Source organism: Martes martes (genome assembly GCF_963455335.1).
Source record: "Martes martes genome assembly, chromosome: 12".
Lineage (NCBI taxonomy): Eukaryota > Metazoa > Chordata > Mammalia > Carnivora > Mustelidae > Martes > Martes martes.
Genome location: NC_137900.1, coordinates 15,837,793 through 15,861,940, shown reverse-complemented (window position 1 = coordinate 15,861,940; position 24,148 = coordinate 15,837,793). Strand labels below are relative to the sequence as shown.

Genomic DNA, 24,148 nt, shown 5'->3' with positions numbered 1-24,148 from the left:
GTGGGGCCCCGGTCGCCGGAGTCCCGCCCCGCCCCGCCTCGCCCCGCCCCGCCCCGGGCGCTGAAATCCGCCCCGGGCGCTGGAACCCGCACCGCGTCCGGCCTGGGTCGGACGAATCCCCAGGTTGGCGTCTTCTACCGGGGCCGCTTCTGACCCGGTAGGGGCGCTGAGTGGGGGGCTGTGGGCCTCTAGACTAGCGAGCTTCAGGGGTTGTGGCGGGTCGGCGAGAGGCGCAGGTTCGGCCCGCGCTTCTGCCGCTTTGCTGGGGAGGGGTCGAACTGGCGCCCGGTGAGTACCTGCGCGACCCGGCCGCGCGGCGCCGCCTCGCCGAGGCCTGGAGGTGCTCGCGACGTGCGGCTGCGCTGGAGCCTGAACCGGGTTGCGTCTTGCAAGCCTTGGGGGGGACTCTTACCGCGCTAAGCGGGCTGGTGGATGGCCTGCCGAGGAGTATGTGTGCTTTTAACGCCCCGTACCGACCCTGAAAATGGGAGACTCCCTCCAGGAGACGGTGCGGGTTGTGGAGAGAAGTCGCCAGGGTTCGGGGTCAGGTCTTGATCCCTACGGGATGAGGCAGGCTTTTATTCCACCTGTATGAGGGTGCACCGAGTACGACCCGCCTGCCACCTGTTAACTGAACGGCCTGCCAGCTGAGGATGGCTTTACCATTTCAGATGGTTGCAGAGCTATCAGAAGATTTTTGTGGCACGTGGGAGTGATAAGAAATTCTAATTTCGGTGTCCATAAAGTGTTGCGAGAGCACGGCCACGCTTATTTTGCTTATGGCCGCTTTCCTCTTCCCAACACGCTGCCCTCGAAGCCTAAAACGTTGACTCGAACGAGGTATGCCGACCCCTGACCCAGCAGATTGGTCCTCCAAGAGGAGGCGAGGGCCGGAGCGAACCAGAAACGCAGCGCGCCTTCGGTACGAGATAGCACGGTGTTCCGGATCCATTGTATGTCTGAGGGAAGACAAATGAAAAAACCTTTACGTGAAAGTCTCCCTAAAATGAAGGTTGCAAGTTTTTGTTAGGGGTCCGTGAGAGAGAAAAGTGATTCCACGGGGAAGAGGCATGGGTTGAGGGATTCAGAAATTCTAACCGTGGGAGATTTCTGTTTACCAAAAGGGAGCAAAGTTGAAACAATAGTAGGAAAAGACTTGCCTGGTGGGTGGAAGAAGATAATCAAAATACCTGTTGAATAAGGCAAGTGAGTGAGAAGTCCTGAAACACTTCGCTGGTTTAAAAATACCAGGCTGCTCCGTGGAGTCAGGGACAAGCACAACAATTCGGTAGCATGTTGTCATTCCATTTGTGTTAGAGGGCTGCTGGCTTCCTTATCATCTGCTGACTTCCGCACATACCACCCCTGACCGTTTTAAAGTCCAAAACGTACCTTGTTTATTAGAGGAATCCGCATAATAAGCACATACTAGTAGCGAAACAAAGGACTCGGCAACCTCTCTTACTTTCGGTTAAAAAAAGAAATTAAAATATTCGTTTTGGGGTTTGCCCCTGGCGATCTTCGCTTGTTCTCCTGCCACTATGCAAATAACTCTGCTGTGGAGGAAAACTTGGCGCTTATGGGGAGGATAAGGTACATAAACATCCCAAGAGATTGAGGGGGCAGTCTATATTCCAAGTAATCAGATGCCCCGGGTGGATGAGACTGCGAAGTTCTGATGGTTGTCTGTGGAGACGCCCAGTGATTGAGTGTAGTTGATGAGGCTTGTCTTTGCCTCATGGAGTCTGTTGCATGTATTTGGAATCTGACAGCTCCTGGTTGTAAGTTTTTAAGTAAGTGTGATTTTAAAATAGTCCCCTAAGAGGGCAACAGGGGGTGTCATAGCACCAAGTAGTATGGAGGTAGACGATTCCAGTCCCAAATTTGGAGTTCGCCTGATGCTGCCCTATGCATCCGGCAAGGTTTCTGAAATGAATGACTTCTGGGATTTCTAGGCCTGCCCTCACCCCAGCACCTGCCCTGCTTTGGCTTCTCCCAGTTCTCCACCCCTTCCCCCACAATTGTCACCCCTTTAGGGCTAATACACTGTGCCCAGCGTTTACCCAAACCCTGTCTTGGGTAATAGCTCTGTTAGCTAACTAATACAGGACTGAGGGTTCCTGTTTCGGTTAAAAACTTACCTTTGATGGCAGGAATTCCCTCCTGAACCCAAACAATTTTATAAGTAGGTTCTTGATTCTCCCTCAGTCTTCATTTCGGAATTGCTAGCTTCCACCCAAATAACCCCCCTCCAGGATCTTTCCAGTGCCACAACCACATTCGTTATTTGCATGCTATGTAACTGATTCGGTATCCTCCCATGTGTGCACAGATGTGGCACGAAGCAGGGGGACCCTTAGTCCTTGCCTTTCAGTGTGCTCAACCGTTAATAATACATCAATAAAAATGGCATCCATTATACATGAGAGCCTCACAATTAAGCCAGCCCATGTGCAGCATCCTTTCTTTGCTCTTGGCAATAAAGTGCTTTTTAACAGGCTGGAAAGAAGAAAGAAATTAACTCGCTAGGACACAGGTCAGGGATAGGAACTGGGAGGGCCACTGGGGGTCTCCAGCCCAGGAGCCACTCACCCAGGAGGCCCAGCTTAGGTCCCTGATCACCCAACCAGAGCAGTCTGGAATAAAGAGCAGCCTTAGGTCAGGCAACCCTCAGGAACCTCTGATCAGAGGTTCCCTCCAGCTGAGCCCCACCTTTTCACAGAAAGAGGTGAAAATGGTTCATTAGAATATCCATAGGACGGCTGGACTGGACCTCAGGGGCCCTGTGTGAAACTGCCCTCAACCTCCCACCTCCCCAGATCCAGGGGTCAACAAACAATGGCCTGTGCCTAAAATCTGGCCCTCAGCCTGAACGTTTGCAGTCACTTGTCTGATTTGAGAACACTAACTCTGAAATCCAGTAAGAGAAATACTATCCCAATAAGAAAGGAATTCCATTCTTCTCATAAGTAGATGTCTATTACAACCACCACCAACAAAATTGTACTCAAGGGTTACGTTTTGACTTTCGTCAAAAACATTGTGGAAATTTGTTTTCTCTCTGGTTACATAAGTACCTACGTAGTAATTTTCAGTTTGCTTCTGGGCCCACAAAACCTCAATATTTTACTACCTGGCCCTTTTTGGAAAGCGTTGGCCTGCACTGGCCCTGGACTTAGGTTTCTGAATGAGGAAATAGCACCCTTAAAGGGAATTAACTTCCTTTCGGCTCCGGCCAGCAGTGATGTTTTCCCCATTTCAGAAGGGGAGAGAGGCAAGCTCTGTGGGGTTCCCTGGCATTGGGGAAATAAAGGGTCCGTCCCCAGGTGATTGAATCTTGAAACTCTTGAGTTTGAGAGTTCTGAGACACTGTGGTGTGGCCTACTGAGCACATACCCGCTGTTGGATTTAGCCATGGCGCCTAGCGGGGAGAGCGTCTAGCAGAGGGAAGCTGGTACTTTGTAAAGCTCTTCTACCAACTGGCTAATCCAGGTGTAGGGGTTCCCCAGAGATCATGGTCAACTTTCCCCCTCAGCTGACTCTCCTAATGTAGGGCTCTTTCTTTCTTTCTTTAGACATCTCACTGATAAGCATTCGATTTGTTTTCTTTTGTTTTGTCTTTTAATTTTAGGAAGACGTGATTTTCAAAGCTAATTATGAAAACATTTGTCATTGGAATCAGTGGGTGAGTAATTTTGCTACAAACAGCTGGTGGAGATACTGCGGATGTCCCAGGGGTGTTTTGGGGGATGGAGGGTCGGGGTTCCTGAGTCCTCAGGAAGAGAGCAGGCCACTGGATATCAAACAGGGGACCACTGGCTACAGAAATGACAACAGGAGATGAGAGAGTCTCCCCTAAACAGAGACACAGGGCCATCAGTAAGCAAAATCTGCCTGCCCTACCATTTCTTTTCTGGAGTGGACACCAGATACGTTTTATCCTTATTATCCTTATGTCCTGATTGCCCTGGCCTAATTAGTAGTTGTGTGCCCCTCTCCCTCTCAAAAGTGTCCTAAATTATAGGGTCACCCTCCCCGTGGTACCAGAGGTATGCATGCAAATAAGACACCAACAACAGGTCCAAAGGCCCTTGTTTGTTTGGCTGCTTTGTTGTGTTCGTCTTTCTTCTGATTTCTTCTGAGTACCTTCACACTAGGTGTGTGTGGTCCAATGAATGAAATACTTGAAACTGTTAAAAGTAAACATTTGTGATTTGGGGGCGATCACTGTATTGTTGTATTATGTTACTATAGCAAGTAATCAGAGGTCGAAGGGAATGAATCCTGTGTCAGAACTCTGCCTCGTTTTCTCCCATCTAACCAGAACCAGAGTTCTGTTTTACTCTGCCTTGCTTTTCTTGGACAGGCTTTCCCTTCTGCGCTCACTGCCCCATTGTAAATCACGCCCTCGTTTCCTAATTCCAGCCTCCCCCTCTTAGCTTTTCCTAGGTACCTCTCCACCAGTTGAATCTTCTTGCAGAAATGTTTAAGTATTCTCTCACCTACTGAACAATATACAGTGGTTACCAGTTATCTAGAACAAAATCTGAATATCCGGGTGTGTGAAGACCATCCATACATAGTAAAAGAACTGTATTAGCTTCGGTGGCATGGAGGCTGTAGGGAAGGTTTGATCCAGGAGCTCAGTGGTATCACCAAGGACTCCATGACTTTTTGTCTCTTCTTTGTGTCTTCGTAGAGTTGGCTGCACTTTTGGGGCACAAGGGGTTAGCAAAGGTTCTGGGCCCTGCTCTGCAGCCCAAACCAGACCTCAGAAACCAGGATAGAATCTGGGGAGACAGCTACCAGGTCAATGCTAGCATCCAAACCAACTTCCATTCTGCATGTGTAGGAGGAACATTCCCTTCTCCTCCATGTTCCAGGTGTAGAAACCTGCCTCGTGCTTTCTTGCCCCATGCATTAGGTGCTAACCACAATTCCCTAAGAAAGCCTCCCCTTCACTGTCTTTTCCTCAGCAAGGGCCAGGATTTCCTGTTAGGGCTTCACAGAAGCACCTACCACACTCAGCCGCAGTGACCTCTGCTCCTGCCATTATTCCTTCGTCCAGACTCTGTGGAGTCCAGACTCCTTGTGTACTTACCACTTGCTACGCTGTGAAGGGGTCGTTCAGTTAAGACGTCAGGGAATAGCAGGGATCCCAAAGGATTCCAAGATCATTCAAGATCCTCCCGAAAATGGAATGCATGTGTGAAGATGTTCATTTTTCTGGGGAAGGGGCATAAAATCTTCATCAGAGGCTCACAGAATTCTGTGATATTAGAATATGTAAGTTTCATGGGCTTTTGGGGGAAAAAAAAGATCCTTGGGCTTTGGAGTTAGACTTTATATCCCATCCTCATTACTTGCTAGTTGTTACCTTGGGCAAGTTTTATGAGTATATAGTCTTTCAGTCCTTAGTTTCCTCAACTGTAAAATGGTAATATTAATACCTACCTGCTACAGAATGGATTTGCCTCTTAAGTACCTGCAGACAGCCTTTTTAACTTCCCCTGTCATATTCCGAAAACACTTACCCTTCCTGTCTCTTGGCACATAAAAGAACAAATGGACAAGACTTGTGCATTTATGCTATAAGGGAAGAGTTAGTTTTAAGGTGTCACCTGACCAGAATTCCAAGTATAGATCATAGGCTTGAACTTGCGCCATTCTGACTTGTTAAATTCTCATTAAACCCCTCTCCCTGACCTGTACTACCTTCTGTCTGGTCTGTCTCCTCCAAGTCTGTGACACTGGAGTGCTTGCTTCTCATTGTCTCCAGCTAAGTCAGTGAGAAGGGATCTAAGTACGGTTGGTTTGACTATATCATCTGAAAGAGATAAGTCTAGAAAATGACACATTTTCTGGCCAGGTTGTTCAAAAAAGTTAGCCCTGTTTACTCTCTTTTATTTTTTTTTTTTATTATTTATTTATTTGACACACAGAGATCACAAGTAGGCAGAGAGGCAGGCAGAAAGAGAGGGGAAAGCAGGCTCCCTGCTAACAGAGGGCCTGATGCGGGGCTCGATCCCAGGATCCCGAGATCATGACCCTAGCCGAGGGCAGAGGCTTAACCCACTGAGCCACCCAGGCACCCCATACTCTCCCTTTTAAACCAACGTTCAATATCTGAATTCTGGAAACATAGTATGAATTACAGACATTTTTGTTAAAAGGGAGAAATTCTGTACCGGTATTTTCTCAAGGCAAAGGGTAATACCCACCACTTCCCTGTCTTTTCTTAAAAAAAAAAAAAAAAAATTGATTTATTTGTTTGAGGGGGCAGGGGAAGAGAGAGAGAGCTTGAGCAGGGGGAGGGGCAAAAGGAGAGGGAAAAGGAGGAAGCAGACTCCCCACTGAGCTGACAAGCCCGCTGGATCCCAGGACCCTGAGATCAGGACTTGAGCCAAAATCAAGAGTCAGACGCTAAACTGACTGAGTCACCAAGGCACTTCTGTCTTTTCAAGGAGATGGCCCATATCCTATCCAATTGTGTATTCTTAGTTTAAGTGAAAAAGTTTACGAGGCGCCTGGGTGGCTCAGTCAGTTAAGTGGCTACCTTCAGCTCAGGTCATGATCTCAGGGTCCTGGGATTGAAGGCTCCGCCCTCTCCCTCTGCCCTTCTGCCCCTACCCTTCTCCCCCACCTTGGGCTCACTCTCTCTCTCTCAAATAAATAAATAAAATCTTTTTAAAAAATTAATGAAAAAAAGTTTTGAATCAAGTTCCTTGTACTTTATAAGTATGAGGTATTTAGGTAATAATTGAATTACAGCCAGTAAACAGTTTTGATGAATGAATATTTGTTTCTTTTCTAGATTATGAATACATTGCAATCTGTCATCTGGGATTAAGCACAGGTTCCTGCATATAAATGTGCAGTTAAGAGGTTTTTTTGTGCCGCCAACATTCGGTGGCATGATGAAATCTTGATTTAGAGTAATGGTTTTAAATGCACAAAATAAAATACAGAAATACAAAAGAAACCAGTTGTGTTGAAATACAGTTATAAAAATATTTAAAAAAAAACAAATTGTTGCTTTGTGATATGTACATGGTTAACTTATTAAATAACAGTGTCCAGGGGTGGGTCTAAAAACTGCTATCAATTTGAAATAATAGTGAATATCAATCATGCTTCAAGATCTCTGCACCCCCCTACACCAGGATATGAAAATATCTATGATTTCTAGTGGTGATAGAGCCACAGGTGCTGTTACTACTACTGATGTTTGTTACTTATAATTAAAGGGGAAGCTAAAATTCTGTTAGAATGTAATAAACATAAAGATGTAATTTCTTTCCCATTCAAGTTCACAAAGTCCACCAATGGGTCCACAGACCCTTTGAGGCAGCAGCCCCAGGTTAAAAAAAACCTCTGACTGAGCGACTGACTGCAGAACCCCCTCCCAGGTGCCATGCGTGGTTCTGGAAAACTAGATACACAGGGGAGTTAGCCAAGATCCACTGTCACAGTCCAGCCAGGAGAGACAAGTAACTGACTCCATAAGGAGGAAGGGAGCCCCTCAGCGGAGATGGGAATATGTGCTGTTTGGCTTGTCATAAGCGCGTCCTCCCTTTTTCTCCATGGCACACTGAAACAAAATCACAGTGACCACGAGCGGGTGGACAGACTTGCACTAAAACATGCTACTCGTGTTCTCAGTGTTGCTCATGAGCCCTGGGAATCGCTCAGTATAGATGGAACGTTCTTTTGCTTCCCACCCAGTAGCTGTAATTTTAAGTCTTAGTATCACCCAGTGTACTTGCTCAGTACTTAGTGACCTTTCTCCTCCATCCTTTCCAGTTTATTTGTCCTCATTTACCACAGTAGATCTACTCAGGCTTATGCTATTACCACCGTATCTATGAAAGAAATAATTTCTTCTTAGGTATTACATATTTTTTTAAATACCCTTTTTGTAAGATCACTTTAAAATGTTTTAGGGATGCCTGGGTGGATCAGTCAGTTAAGGGTCTGCCTTTAGCTTTGATCATGATCCCCAGGTCCTGGGATTGAGCCCCACATTAGGCTCCTTGCTCCACAGGGAGCCTGCTTCTCCCTCTGGCCTAGGGCTCCCCCTGCTTGTGCATGCATGTGCTTGTGTGTGTGTGTGTGTGTGTGTGTGTGTGCTCTCTGTCTCGCTCTCTCTCTCTGACAAATAAATAAAAATATTTAAAAAAAATAAAAAATAAAATAAGTATTTTATATTAAATGCATCTTCCTTCTTGGTATGTTCAATTTTTTTTTTCTTTTCCTTTTTTTATTCAGGGTGACAAATGGTGGGAAGACAACACTGGCTAAGAATTTGCAGAAACACCTCCCAAACTGCAGTGTCATATCTCAGGATGATTTCTTTAAGGTACCTATAAAGACTTCTTCGATAATTCACTTAATACAACAAAGTTCTAGTAGCAAAATTAATGAAATTACATCCAAAAAGCCTTTGCTGAGTAATAGTTTTTGCAGTGAAGATAGGTTCCATGCAGTAACGTCCCTTATCCACTAGATGGCATTACTTATTGGCGCGGCTCCGATTTTGTCTCCTCCTCCTCCAGAGCACTTAGTAAGTTTCTTGCCCTCTTCATTCTGTAATTGTGTTATTTCAGCAGCGCACAGTTTTGATGGGTGCTTTGCTCTTTTTTCCAGCCACAGTCAGAGATAGAGACAGATACAAACGGATTTTTGCAGTATGATGGTAAGTAGATGAGTTTGTGACCCATTCGCCAATGTTCATTCTCTTTTCCAAACCCGAATACCTTTTCTGTCTATGAAGACAGTCTCAAAAATGTGCTTAAATATATTGCTGTACTTTACGCATACCTTTGTAAAGGTTTCTGGTTTATATCCAGCTATTTAAATAGATGAAACCTTTTCCCCGGTTTTATGTGTAAGACTGAAAACATAGAAACGATACATTTTTCTTCTAAAGCTAGAGCAAGGTAAGTTTGCTGGTACTCCACTTATCCCTGCCTGGGGCACACATAACTAAGGATACTTCCCTCACCCTGTCCCTGTAATCTCCCCTGAAGCAAACTCTAAGCTGCTCCTCTGGGCTTCCCTTCCCAGTGACCCAGGGGCACTGGACAGCTGCTTTCTTCTTTCTGCTGCTCATAAAGGTTAGTGAATGTTTTTGAGATGGATTCACCTCTCTCCCGTGCCCAATCTAACACTGAAGCCAGAAGATTATAAGGTCCACGAGAAGATACTTATTTTGCTACAGAGAATATCATGCTAATAAACTATATTTAATGGTCTTATCGACTTTTATGACGAACAAGATGATCACTGAGTGCTTATGCAAACTGGCAACAGAAACATCTCTCTTAAAAAGCCATAAACTACGTTATTTTTAACTTTGACGACCTTTAAGGGAAAATGTTGTGTAATCAGTTCTTACAGACACTTGATAGTTTTAAGAGAAGCAAAATCCTTGACTCACTGCCTGTTCTTGTGTCTTGAGCTCCAGCCAGAATATATTTTTCTTTTCGTCCCCGTGTCTAACGGCTAGTGAGGACGATTCTTAAAAAGTAAGCGTTAAACAAGGAAAAACTGTTTTCAACAATGGACAAAGAATTATTCGTAGTTCAAATGAGTTCTTATAAGCTGACAAGAAAAACACTAATATTCCAATTGAAAAATGTCCAAGGAGATAAACAAACTATTCATAAAAGCAAAAGTTTATTTGATTAATAAATATTACAATAAAAAGTCAACCTCAGAAGTAGTCAGAGTTGTAAATTACCTTTTTCCCCACTTATCTAATAAACAGATTTTTAAAGCAATGATTATCTAATGATGGCACAGCTATCTAATTATCAAATGATGGCTCAGTAAAACAAAAACTCTCTTAGATGGAAGTATTAATTGACATAACCCTTCTGGAAGGGAGATTGAGCATATATCCCAAAGACCTTAAAATACTCATGCCATGTGTCCAGTATCCCACTTCCAGGAATCTATCCTGGGAAAAAAAATCTGAAATTTTTAGGTAAGTGTACAAATTTAAACTAAATCAAGGTAATGCTGAAACCTTATGATAACCACCATAAGAATAGTTTAAAGATGGGGGCGCCTGGGTGGCTCAGTGGTTTAAAGCCTCTACCTTCGGCTCAGGTCATGATCCCAGGGTCCCCACATCGGGCTCTCTGCCCAGCAGGGAGCCTGCTTCCTTTCCTCTGCCTGCCTCTCTCCTTACTTGTGATCTCTGTCAAATAAATAAATAAAATCTTAAAAAAAAAAAAAAAGAATAGTTTAAAGATGTATAGCTATCAAGTTTATAAACAGATGGAATCATTAAAATGTAGTTGATAAAGACAAAGTCAGAAATAAAAAATGGAGAACTTAAAGAAGTCAAAAAATGATAGAAAAGTAGAAAATGAGATGTAAATGGTAAAGTTAAGCCAAATATATCACTAGCTGTATTAAGTTAAATGAACTAAAGTACTCCAAAGATTGTCAAGTTTATTTAAAAAAAAAAAAAAAGAAAGAAAGAAAGAAAAGCCCAAGTATAAGCACCTTACAAGAGATATATTTAAATATTAGGACAAAGAAAAGTAGACAAGGCTAGAAAAAGATCTGCCATATGAACACCTTCTGAAAGAATCTGGTGTAACTACTAATATGAGACTAAGTAAACACAAAGAGTATCACTAGAGATACTGTTATTAGAGATAAATGGGTTAATTCAACGGGAAGGTAAACGATCTAAAATTCGTGTGCACGTGATAACAACCTCACAATACATTAAGCAAAAACTGACCAAACAAAATGGGGAAATACACAAATCTATAATTATTGTGGGAGATTTTTAGTACAAGTTCTTCAATAACTAATGGAAAAAGCAGACAAAAGTTCTAAGGGTATAGCAAATTTGAACAACACAATTAACAAAGCTAACCGAATTAACATATATAGAACATGTGGCCAGTTAGAGCAGAATACACATTTTTTGTTTTCTTGAAACAGGAACGTTAACTAAAATGGCAGGCATATGCAAGGGCACGGAGCAAGTCCTAGGACATTTCAGTAGATTGAAGTAAAATAGAGATATCCTCTAACTACAGAGAACTGAATTAGAAATCAGTAACAAAAGAGTAAGTAGAAAATTCCTAAGTGTTTGGAAATTAATCAGTACCCTTTTTTTTCCAGAAAAATTTAAACATACACAAAAGTAGGCAGAAAAGTGTAATGAGCTCTCATGAATTTCTCATCCAGCTTTTAAAATGATGCACTCTTGACAATTTATATTTCATCTATGCCCTTACCCACTCTCTCCTTCTATATTTTTTGAAGTAAATTCCAGATGTCATCACATTTCTTCCGAAGCAAAGCACTTCTGTATATCCTGTGGGTTAGAGAATGAATCACGGTGAAAATTAGAAGATACTTTTAATTAAGCAACAATGAAAATATGTTAAAACTAATGGTATTTCTGGATCCAGCTAAGATGGATTGGCCCCATTCCTTTCTCTTGCTCCTCTTATAATTGAAAACCTTGGATGCAGCACAACCAACAAAGGCAGACACGAAGATGAAAAGAAAACAGACTTGAGGAATGATGGGGCTGTGATTCTCTAGGTTTTCTTCTCACCTGTCATATGTCCAGGAAGGGGTGCTAAAGGGGTGTGGAACATGATGTCATCAATAGGTGCAGACAAAAAAATCCCCAAGAAGACTGTTCCCTGTAGTCAAAGGACCGGGAAGAGAGGGGCACACCAAGTAGAAAATCATTTTGATAATATCCAACTTACTGTAGCCAAACACAAAAAGGAAAACCATCCTCCTTTCATGGCGTCAGCAGGGCCAGGTGGGGAGCAAGACTTCTGGACCCATGTGGCACCAACCAGGCAGAGAACCCCTCAGTGATCCTGTCAGTAGAGCCAGACGGCGAACTGAATTTCCACACCCGTCTAGCAGCAGCGACAGAATGAGGCAGTGTGAGGTGGTGCTAGTGGACTCTCCACTCTCCTCACCCAGAGAGCATCAGCTGCTGGCAGTCCCCACCAAGTGAAGCCACACCAACTTTCCACCTGTCTCTTCCTCCTCCCGTGACAACCTCCCCCTCCATGTTGGTGCGGCTCAGCAGGGGGATGACCGTCCACGCCCTCTCGGACCTGCGTACTACAGCTAAGCAGGGTAACTGCCTGTAGAAAAGAAGATAAAATGAGATCCAGAGCCTCACAACGTGGTACCTCAACTATCTAGGACAAGACTGAAAGTCACCAGGCAACTCTCAACTTGAATGAGAAAAGACAATCAACAGACACCAACTCCGTGACAACAGAGATGTTGGAATTATCTGACAAGGATTATAAAAGCAGCATTCATAAAAAGGCTTCCCTGAGTGATGGTGAACATTGCTGAGTCTAGTAAAAAGTTAGAAAACCTCAGTAAAGAAATAGAAGATGTAAAAAAGAACCAAATAGAAATTTTTTAATTGACAACATACAGTTAGCGAAATTTTAAAACTCACCAGAGGGACTCAACAGCAGGATAAATATGATAGAGGAAAGAATCTGTGAAATTTGAGGACAGAACAAAAGAAATTACTCTGTCTGAACAACAGAAAGTAGACTGAAAAAAAGTTAAGAGAAATATGGGACAATAACAAAAGCTGTAACATTTTTATCATTGGACCCTCAGAAGGGAGAAAAGTAAATGGGGACACCTGGGTGGCTCAGTCCATTAAGCATCTGCCTTCAGCTTGGGTCATGATCCCAGGGCTCAGGGATGGAGACCCGCATCAGCCTCCTTGCTCAGTTGGGAGCCTGCTTCTCCCTCTGCCTGCTGCTCCCCCTGCTTCTGCTCTCTCTATCTCTCTGACAAATAAAATCTTAAAAAATAAAAATTAAAAAGAAGTAAATGTGTGTAAAACATTGCAAACTTGGCATAAGACATAAACTTACAAATTCAAGAATCTGACTGATCCCCAAACAGATTAAACAAGACTGACCAAGAAAAAAAAGAGAAGGCACAAGCTAACAGAAGGCACAAGCTAACCAAGAACAAAAAAGGTAATACCACTACAGATCCAACAGACATTGAAAGAGTATATTATGAACAATCAGTGCAACTAAATTAGAAAACTTTAATGAAATTGACAATTTCCTAGAAGAACGCAACTTACCAAAGCTAACACCAGATCAAAGAGAAAATCCTAATAGTCCTATGTCTGCTGAGTAAGTTAATCCATAATTTATAAACTTTCCACTAAAAAGACTCTAAGTCCAGATGGTTCAATATAGTAGTTCTGAAGTAAGGCTCAGAAATTATAATTCTTTTTTTTTAAGATTCTATTTATTTATTTGACAGAGACATAGCAAGAGTGGGAACACAAACGGGGAGTGGGAGGGAGGGAAGCAGGCTTCCTGCTGAGCAAGGAGCCCAATGTGGGGCTTGATCGCAGGACCCTGGGATCAGGTCCTGAGCCGAAGGGCAGATGCTTAACAACTAAGCCACCCAGGCAGCCAGAAATTATAATTCTGGTAAATTCCCAGGTGATAGTAACGCTGCAGGTCTAGGTCCTACACTTTGAGAATTGGTATTTTGCAATAATTTTCTAGAACTATAGTTGTAAGCTCAAAAAGTATGTACATTTTAGAGTTTAGAAAGGACATATTTGTGTCCTTTATAAAATTTTTAATGATTTTTCTCTTATTTACTTATAAGAGCCATATATATATATTAAAGATACTAGCTCTTGGGGTGCCCGAGTGGCTCAGTTGGTTAAGCGCCTGACTCTTGGTTTTGGCTCAGGTCACGATCTCGCAGTCTTGGGATGGAGCCCCACGTCGGGCTCCGCGCTCAGTGCTGAGTCGGCTTCAGATTCTTTCTCCCTCCCCCTCTACTTGCTTGTGCTCTCTGGTTCTCTCTCTCAAATAAATCTTTTTTTTTTTTTTTTAAAGAGAAATTTTTTTAGCTCTTTGTGAAATACATTGTGGATATTTTCCCCAGTGTGTCATTTATCTTTCAAACTAATCTATAGATACTTTGCCATCCAAAAATATTAAACTTTTGTGTAGTCAGGAGGAAACAGACATCATAAGTAAAGCAACATTGGCCATGAGTTTATGATTGTCAAAGCTCGTAATGCGAACATAGGAATTCATTGTACCCTACTCTCTACTTTTATATATATATTTGAAATGGTCCATATTAGAAATGTTTTAAACATACCAATTTGTCTAAAATATTTATTCCATATTTTGAAGGGTAAATAAAATAGTGTTATTCTATATATTTTTAGAGCCCTGGATATACTCATCATAGAAAGCCACATCATAAACCTTTTGTTATATTGACTTCATATTCTTGTCTGTTTGTTTCAAGTGCTTGAAGCGCTTAACATGGAAAAAATGATGTCCGCCATTTCCTGCTGGATGGAAAGCCCAAGACACTCACCGGTATCAACAGACTCTGGAAGCACCGAGGAAATTCCCATATTAATCATTGAAGGCTTCCTTCTCTTTAATTATAAGTAAGCGTCCTCAACCTAATACTGACTCGGAATGAATGGGGGGAAAACCTTGTGAACTAAAGATGCTGTGATTTTAGGCCCCTTGACGCTCTGTGGGACAGAAGCTACTTTCTGACAATTCCTTATGAAGAGTGTAAGAGGAGGAGGAGGTGAGTGTTGAAATCACCTTTGTGGATCCTAATTCAAAAGACAGTTTACATAGGGGTGCAAATTACAGCATAGGGTGTAGGGTCACTAGTATTTGTAACAACACAGTGTAGTGACAGAGGGTAGTGGCTACACTCACGGTGAGCATAGCCTAACGTACAGAGAAGTTGAATCTCTATGCTGTACAATCAAAACTAAAGTGACGTGTGTCAACCATACTTCAATTAAAAATGAAAAATTTTTAAGTAAAAAAATATGTTGATTATGATTTTCCATTCATGAGCCATAACTCTGCTGCAGACACAAAGAACACCAATTAATTGAAAGCTTAACCCAACATAGCAAGTTCTCTGTCATTATTTACACTGACATTTGTCTCTTAATTCTGTACTGAAGGAGGGGGAGATAATTATGAATGATAGTGAATTACAAAAGTAATTAAATCCATTTTGTTGTCTTTGTAACTAGTGTTGCATCTAAAATGTATACCCTTAATTCTGTTTAGAGTTAAGTCTCAGTGATTTTTCCCAGTATCCTGACCATTATTATTTTACTGTTATCAATTGTGCGTTTCTGTCCACATAAAGTGTCCTCTGTGTTTTGATAGTACAAGGGTCTACGAGCCCCCAGATGTCCCAGGGTACTTTGATGGCCACGTGTGGCCCATGTATCTGAAGCACAGACAAGAAATAGAGAACATCACGTGGGAGATTAGTAAGTACCTTTTCTTCCTCCGCAGGAGGCCTTCACGTGTCATTGCTCAAAGTCTGCAGGAGAAAGGATTTTTAGGAGGCATTTTTCTCATGGATTACATTATAAAGGAATGCTTTAAACCAGAATACTCCAGGCCTTTCCACAACTGTTCTGATTTCTGTTTCTCTCTCTAAGGCTCTTGTGAAAGCCTGTCAGCTTCTAGAGGGTCCGTCGTGAAACAGATATTAACTGAATGCCTTCTGTGTACAAGGCACTGCCCTGGTGATGTTGAGGAAAATAAGACAAACCCAGCCACTACTCTTAGGAGCCAACATTCTCTCAGGGAAACAGGCATTAGAGACACTAGCTGCCTGAGCATGTCCTTTCTAGCTATGCTAAGTGCTGTGACACCAAGTTCCAGGGGGACTAGGCGAGGCCCAGCAATCAGGGAAGGCTTCCTTGAGGAAGTCACTTAAACCACACTCTGAGGGGTTTAACTGGACAAAGGGAGGTAGGTTGGGTGGACAGCGGATCACCCCAAACAGTGCACAAAAAGGCCAGGGATAGGTAAGGAATGAATAGCATCTGAAAGAAGGGTTGGTGTATTTTTGGTAGAGAACCAAGAGGAAGAAGTGATGCTGGAGACATAAGGAAGATCTAAACTCTACAAGGCCATAAGCCAGTTAAGGACTTCGGTCGTTATCGTGGGAGAAATGGGAAACCCTCCTCAGAGAGGTTTTAAACAAGGACATGGTAAATAACAAATTATTGAGTTAGTGAGATTCCCCTAGCTATGTGAGTGTGGATGCAGGTGCTTAATAGAACAGAATGAGAGAAGAGATTTGGAGGGTGCCCCTCTCTCCCTCTCCATCCAAACTGCCAATCTGGGGGTGCCTGGCGGCTCAGTCAGTGGAGCATGCAAGTCTCGATCTCAGGGTTATGAGTTCGAGACCCATGTTTGGTGGAGAGATTACTTAAAATGAAACCTTAAAAAAAAAAAAAAATGCTGGGCACCTGAGTGGTTCAGTGGGTTAAAGCCTCTGCCTTCAGCTCAGGTCATAGTCTCAGGGTCCTGGGATCGAGCCCTGCATCAGGCTCTCTGCTCAGCGGGAGCCTGCTTCCTCCTCTCTCTGCCTGTCTCTCTGCCTACTTGTGATCTCTCTCTCTCTGTCAAATAAATAAATAAAATCTTTTAAAAAAAAATGCTGATCTAACCACACCCCCACTTTGCTTAAATACCTACAAACAAAGAGTTCAACTTTTTGGGATAAAATCCAAACAGTCAGACTTAAAGGCCTCTAAAGACTAAGTAAGGCCTAGACAGCCTTGCTCTAAAATCTCATCTCTCTAGTGTCCCTGACTCCCACATTCTAGCCCCTCCAAACTGTGCATCCCTTGCTGAACAAGCAAACTGATCTCTTACCACCAGTTTTCTGATTAAAGTATTCTTTTCGGGGCGCCTGGGTGGCTCAGTGGGTTAAAGCCTCTGCCTTCGGCTCAGGTCATGATCCCAGGGTCCTGGGATCTAGCCCCGCATCGGGCTCTCTGCTCAGCAGGGAGCCTGCTTCCTCCTCTCTCTCTCTCTGCCTGCCTCTCTGCCTCCTTGTGATCTCTGTCTGTCAAATAAATTTTTTTTTAAAAAAGTGTTCTTTTCTTCCATTAACCTATATAACTTATACTTTTTCTCCAAAATTACCTATGCCAGTTTGGGTAAAAATGCATATCTCCTGGGCCTGGAGAACATGGCAGAGCCCAGACCCCTGCATGGTTCTTTCTGCCCACAGGTCCTATCCCCGTGCTTTAATAAAACCACGTTTTGCACCCAAAAAAAAAAAAAAAAAAAAAAAAGCTTCGCAAGGATCCTGATATATAAAGCAGTTGGAGAACCAGGCCCTGGAATGATTCCTCAGGGCTGCTACATACCCAGTGCCATTTAACTCTTTCTTTTTCAAAAAATAATTTCCACACCTGTTAATATGCATTTCCCCCTATTAAACCAATTTTTCTTTACCTGTTATTCCTGACTCTAATCTATTTCTGTCTTTAATGGCTATTAATTTCTTTTTAAGTGTCTAAGGTCCTGTGTTCTTTATTTAAACCTGTGAATATTCTCTTTTTTTGAGGGGGTAGTGGCAGAGCAAGAGGGACAGAGAGAACCTTAAGCAGGCTCCATGCCCAGCACAGAACCCGACGAGGGGCTCAGTCTCAGTACCCTGTAGTCATGACCTGAGCTGAAATCTAGAGTCAGACGGTTAACCGACCGAACCACCCAGGCGCCCCTGAACCTGAATCTGTTAGTATTCTTAAGGGATGTCAGATAGCAGAGTAAGAATCCACGGCTAAGAGGCCCCCTGGCATTTGAACCGCTCTCCTTTCTCCTTCTCAGTTTACCTAGATGGAACCAAATCAGAAGAGGACCTCTTTTCACAAGTGTATGAGGAGCTAAAACGAGAACTAGCAAAGCAAAAGTGTAAGTGTTGTGGACGGTGAAGGAACAGCCCGGAAGAAGCGTTCATTGCACACCCAAGAATGGCTTCCCAGGATGCTCCTGTAGGGGTGGTTGTATCCTTTCACTCGTTGCTTTGAAGACAATTTTGAATCAGAGACTCCGAATGGGTTTGGGGCCTTGATTATTTTGTTTATGAGGCTTTGTCTTTTGTTGTTTTTTTTTAAGGGTGAAAATGCCCACCCAGTGTTACAGCCCTTAACGATGTTTATGTTACATAGTTGAAACTTTCTAGTAGATGGCTGTCATTTCAGTGGGATTGACATTATCCTTTGGGCAGAGTGAAGTTAAAAGGCTAATGACCCCCTTTTTATATGTCTAGAGCTCCCCTTCTGCTTTAGTCCTCTTAAAGATTTCCCATGGACTTACTTTTCCCAGATACCTCAAAAATAAACACAGGATGTTAAAAAAAATATTTAAGGAGAGTTTCTTTAAGGTTTTCATCTTAGATGACCCATTTTTCAAGTACCAGAACCCCTCCTCCATCTGACTTGAGCGGGAAGAAAGTACAGGGTAGCTGTGGCTTCAGGCTCAGCCAGACTGAGCAGCTCAATGCAGCCTTCAAGGCTCTGCCACAATTCCACGTTGCTCTTTGGGTTTCTTCTGGAGGCAGACTCTCTCCACCAACAGATACGATGACGGTTGGCAGCAGACTCTCTCCACCAACAAATACGATGGCTGTTGGCAGCACCAGCCTCCCAGATGCAGCATCCCCAGTAGAGAAAGACAGTTCATCCTTTCTTTAGCTTTCCCAGGAGTTGAAAGATGTCAGAGCTGAGTGTTGGGTTCCAAGGAGCTTGTATATAATTTTCACTACTTTAGCATATGTTTAAGATTCTTTATTTTAAACACTTTTGTAAAAAGCCATTTTGCATTTTAACCCAACGGGGAGATTTTGATTGGTCCTGCTTGGGTCACAGGGCTTGTGCTAACCTAATCACTTTGGCCAGGGAGATGGGATACTCTGATTGGGTAGGACTAGATCACGGACTCATCTTGTCCTTGAACGCCTCTCCTAAGGCCTCCTGTTTAGCCAGAGAAATTCCCCAGAAGGAAAACAGCAGGAGGTAGAAACCAGAAGGAGGTTGGAAAAGCATGCTGGGAGAGCAAAACTAAAGACCCAGCTGCTGTTTTGTTGTGGGGTTTTTTTGTTGTTTTTTTTAAGAGTTTATTTATTTATTTGACAGTGAGAGAGGGAATACAAGCAGGGGGAGTGGGAAGGGGGGAAGCAGGCTTACTACCGAGCAGGGAGCCCAAGGCTCGCTCCCACGCTCCTGGGATCATGACCTGAGCCAAAGGCAGACAGACACTTTAAGACCCGAACCATCCAGGTGCCCACTCCCCCCACCCCCAGCTGCTGTTGTATTCGAACTATTGCAACTAAAAGGGTTTTCACAGTTGACATGTGCAAAATGTAGTCATTCGCTCATTGAAGAGGAGACAGTGTGAGTCCTGAGAAGCAACTCCCCTAAGCCAGATGTAATCATCTCTTAATAAGAATTAGATTTCCTGGGGCACCTGGGTGCCTCAAGTGGGTTAAGCCTCTGCCTTCAGCTCAGGTCGTGATCTCAGAGTACTGGGATCGAGCCCTGCGTCGGAGAGGGAGTGGTCTCTGCTCAGCAGGGAGCCTGCTTCCCCCCTCTATCTGCCTGCCTCTCCGCCTACTTGTGATCTCTCTCTGTGTCAAATAAATAAATAAAATCTTTAAAAAAAATTAGATTTCCCTTGTTCTCAGTAAATTCCTGTGTTAACAAGGGGACTGAGCCCTGCCCGTCCGTGCACTGACCCTACACACTCCTGATTCCACCATCAGCCCTTCGTGTAGCCATTCCCATTTGGAGAAATTTCAGGACCATTTTAAAGTTTCTTGTAAGTGGAGCTTAGAGTCCTTGGCTGATATGCCTGTCCCCCCACCCCACACCCCTGTCGTCTGTTTCTTTGGTGAAACCCAGGGAGGCTCAGGGCACCGACGTGAAGGGCTCTAGAGTGTAGAGTGAGGAGAGTTCAGCCTCTGAGCCAGAGCCACTTTGCTGAGAGTGGCTGCCTCCCTTTCCGACCCTAATGAGATACTTCAGGGTGTTTCAGCTGCTGGACACCCGTGCCTTTCCATCCCTTGATAGTGGCCAGCGCTGAAGTCCAGTTTTAAGTGGCTAAGTCATACTCTGGAGTTGGGCCTTGTGGCCCATCTACCGATAAAGATGAAAGGAGCCTTCTCCAAGTAGCTCAGACCGCAGCTCGTTCCAGATCAAATGCCGGTTTCTCCCATCTGTTCCAAGACCCGAGAACAGCAGGTCTGTTTTGACAGACACTGAAACCCCATGAGGGAGTACATGTCCGTGTGTGGGCGGCAGCCCTCTTTGCTTGCTCACGTCCTAGAGGCCGCTGAGAAGTGTTCACCTGGGCCTTTTCAGGCTCTCTTGCTTGGGTTCTAGATATCAGATGAAGTTAAGTAGGAAAAAAAATCATAACAAATATTAGAAGAGACATAAAATCCAAAGCAAATCTGCTTTTCTTACCTCTTAAGATCTATACCAGCTTTTTTTTCTTCCAGTTGCATAAATAAGTTACAGTGTTATTTATAGTAACCCACCACCTTTCCCAGTTCTCATAACCACGGTACCTTGGCAGTGCTGCCTGGAGGGCTCCTCAGCATGGCCTGGTTTAACCCACGCTCGGGGGCTGAGCGAGCAGGGAGGCCTTTCCTAGGTTTCTACGGAGCACTCTGTAGGCTCCTCAGAACCTCTCCTAAACCTGCTGCACCAACTTCCCATTTTAAGCACATAAAATTGTAATTGTGATCAAGTCACAATAATGGGAGGGAAACAGAGATTGAATTTAATGATTAATGAAACAAAGGACCCAAGAGAGTAAGAACATAAAGTTATATGTTTAATTTAATCCTTACTTAAATTCCGTGTTTGGGGCAAGATTTAATCATTGCCTCTCCTCACAAGGACAAGGCCGTCTAGCTACCAGAACTTTCAGACCCCTTTGGAGAATGTTTATTTTCATGGTGATGGCTTGCTTTCTGGCATGCTGGTTACTTTTTCAAGGGAGGCTGACTCTGCCACATATGCAAGATAGAAGCTGGCAAGTCTTGATGGGAGATTGGCTCCCACATGTAGAGAGGAAAGGGGGCAACAAATGTCTATTACCATCTCATTATAAAAGCATATTCATTATAAACAACTTTTAATATTAAAAAGAAAATAATCACTTGAATCCCCCCCCAATCAGCAATGTTAACATCTTAGTGAGTACACAATCAGCATTTTTGCTGTTCACATCAGCCTCTTAACGTGTTTACGTGGTTAATCGCCATACGCATTTCTTTTTTACAATGTTTTTACACTAGTATTTAATACTTAAAGGAGCTTTATAGAGCTTATTATATAATGAAACTGAGTAAAACTAAACAGCTCTTCCAATTAAAGGAGTCAAGGCCGAGTTCTGTTTTGCTCATTAAAAGTGAGTTGTAAGACTTGGCATTGACATCTCAGTGCAGAAGAAAGAGGTCACATGTCTCATTTCAAATGAAAGGAATAAGAAATTGCAAAATAAAATTTAATAAAAGGTGTGTATTTTTCTCTCAGCATTTTTCTACCTTTATATTTAAAATATAATGTCCAATTAAAAATAATAGTATAATTATCTGATATAATAGCCAGAATTATCATAGGATTTATGACCCATTTCACAGCTGCTAAGTGTTTAGTACCTTTACAAGTTTTTCACATTGGCAAGTAACATGCTATAAAAATATTTACAAATATCATTTGTTTTCTTCTCCTGGAATTATATTAAAAATTTTCAGAAGTGGGGCACCTGGGTGGCTCAGTGAGTTAAAGCCTCTGCCTTCGGCTCAGGTCATGATCCCAGGGTCCTGGGATCGAGCCCCGTATTGGGCTGTCTGCTTAGCAGGGAGCCTGCTTCCTCCTCTCTCTCTCTGCCTGCCTCTCTGCCTATTTGTGATCTCTGTCTGTCAAATAAATAAATAAAAATCTTTAAAAAAAATTTTTTTCAGAAGTAACGCTTGATTAAAGAGTATAATCATATCTATATGTATATACTTCAGAAAATAAATACTACACTAAAAAACTTTGTTTCTCCAACACTAACTCTATGATACGAATGCAATAGGTTTATCGTTGAGCTTCAAACCAAAGTCACCAAAGGTTCAACTAGGCTTCCTTATTTTAAGAAAAAAAGAGTAAAGGTACCCATGCTCTTTCCCCAGATCAAGGAAAATGCTCCAAAACAATAATTCTACTACAACCAGCCACCCTTTGTGATATTCTTCTAATTTTCAAACTATTTCATTCCTTGAAGCCAGCAATTATTACACCAATTGCAAACGATGTTGGATATCTGATACCTTAAGATAGGCTTAAATTTAGTCTAAGGATTCAAAGAATGAGTTCTTTTAGCCTTTATTTAGTTCCTGATGGAAAAGCAGCATTTCTGGCTCCAGAATCCCTATGATCTTAATAGTAGATTAAGATTCACTGTTGATAATGTGAAGATTTAATGCAATGAGATTGGAATTCTCTATTAATTTCTTTCTACTTGTGTTTGTTTCCAAGGCTTGCAAGTAACAACATAAAGATGCAGTGCTCGGAATCCTTCCTGGGATGAATTAGGAAACTCAAAGGAGTATATCTGAGAACCTTAACCAAGATTCAATAAGTGCTTTGGTATGATAACAGCTGCTGGTTCGTTTGTTTGTGTTATCACACGTGGTTTCTCCGACATGTGGAACAGTAAATGGTTATCCACACGCCACCAGACAGGACTTTACCTTCATGAGTTGTTCTTACTCCAAGAAATACGGAGAGATAGCATAGCTCACAATGAGTCAGTCCGTCTGGACCAATGATTGTCAAACTTTTCTGAATGGGACCCAGAGTACAAAATAAGATTCATCACAATCCAGTATTTATGTAATCTCTTGTGCTTGAATGTGGATGTGTGTGTGTGTGTGTGTACACACCTATCAAGTATCACAAAGCATTTACCTTAGATTCAATGCACACTGATATTTTTCTATTTTTAAATTTATTTTAAATATTCTTTACCATCTAATATCAATGCCTATTTCCTACAAATAAAGGCTTTAGTGGGAGTAGCAGTCACATTGAATAGATCAACAATTTACCTCGGGTGTCTTTCTTGTGTGTGTTTTGTTACTGTTTCTTACATGTGTGTAAAACCACTGGATCATTGTGTCACTTGTTTTGATACTTTGTTATAATAGGGAGTGGTTTTTTGTTTGTTTTATTTTGTTTCTGTCAAACCAATGGTCTAAAGTCATAGAAAGCATTTATGGTTACTTAAATATGTAGTACCTTTCACTGAAAGGAACAGACAGAAGATCTGAATTATATAATTTTGGGGGGCCTCTTTCAATGCTGGAATTTAAATATCTACTGTACTGATCAACCTCTTATTTTTTAAGAGATTGCTCCCAATCCTCTCAATCTTTACAAGTAGAAATATATTATTACATTAACGTTAATTGATCTTTACAGACTCACTTGATCAGCTCTCGTTATTTCTGTATTTCTAACTAGCTTGTACTCAGTGGTAATTAAGGAGGGTGTTTTGATCATACACACTAAACAACAAGCAAACAACAACAACAACAAAACAAACCCTGAACCCAAGTGGCACTTCTTCCCCCTAACAGCTGTATGACTCTGATCAAATTATGGAAAGTCTTTACTGCAAACAATTCAAAGTCTCTATTTCCTCTTGGTAAGATGGGGATATCAACAGTACTTAGTATGGGTGTAGCATTGAGTGAGGATCAAGTTCAAAATCCTTAATATGGCCTCCAAGTCACTGCCTGAGCTAGCTTCTCTGTGCCTCTCTATTCTCGTTGCCCGTCACTCAACCCATTGCTGTTCAGTACCGTGACCTCCTCTCCTCAAACTTTCCAGAACCCTTCCTGCCTCGTGGTGGGCACACATGCTGTTTCTGGGGCTCAGATCAAACTTCCACAACCCTCCCCTCCAATCAGCCTGCCCCCCTCCACTCCTCCTTCAGAGTGCCCTGACGTTCCTGCTTCAAGAAGAACTTCCCTCTGTAGATGCTGGCAAAGCCCCCCTCCTTGTCCTTCAGAGCACTCATCACAACTGGAATTACACTACCACTTCCAGAATCGCTCATTTAGCAACAGTCTTTCCAGCTACACAGAAGCTCCGTAAAGGCGGGTCTTGCCTCTGTGACTGAGTCACACACACGTCCCTGCGAACCAGCACAGTGTCTAGCACGTGAGAAGCATCCAAAGAAGTATTGGGTACAAAAGTAAATTCCTATTATACCAA

At 42.8% G+C, this 24,148-nt stretch overlaps 1 protein-coding gene across 3 annotated transcripts; it reads left to right on the top strand.

Annotated features, from left to right (window-relative positions):
- The first annotated feature begins 47 nt into the window (after positions 1 to 47).
- NMRK1 (nicotinamide riboside kinase 1) lies at positions 48 to 23,354 on the top strand. 3 transcript variants are annotated; one of them, XM_080819940.1, is made up of 10 exons: positions 49 to 157; positions 3,632 to 3,685; positions 8,269 to 8,359; positions 8,507 to 8,563; positions 8,647 to 8,695; positions 14,329 to 14,476; positions 14,554 to 14,625; positions 15,231 to 15,337; positions 17,703 to 17,786; positions 22,406 to 23,354. In XM_080819940.1, the coding sequence occupies exons 2-10, from the start codon at positions 3,657 to 3,659 to the stop codon at positions 22,423 to 22,425; spliced, it is 657 nt and encodes a 218-aa protein (XP_080676066.1). In that variant the 5' UTR covers positions 49 to 157; positions 3,632 to 3,656; the 3' UTR covers positions 22,426 to 23,354. The 3 variants fall into 3 exon arrangements, with proteins under 3 accessions (XP_080676067.1, XP_080676066.1, XP_080676068.1); XM_080819941.1 differs by lacking the exon at positions 8,507 to 8,563 and having other exon boundaries at positions 48 to 157; XM_080819942.1 differs by lacking the exon at positions 8,507 to 8,563 and having other exon boundaries at positions 100 to 288.
- The last annotated feature ends 794 nt before the right edge of the window (positions 23,355 to 24,148 follow it).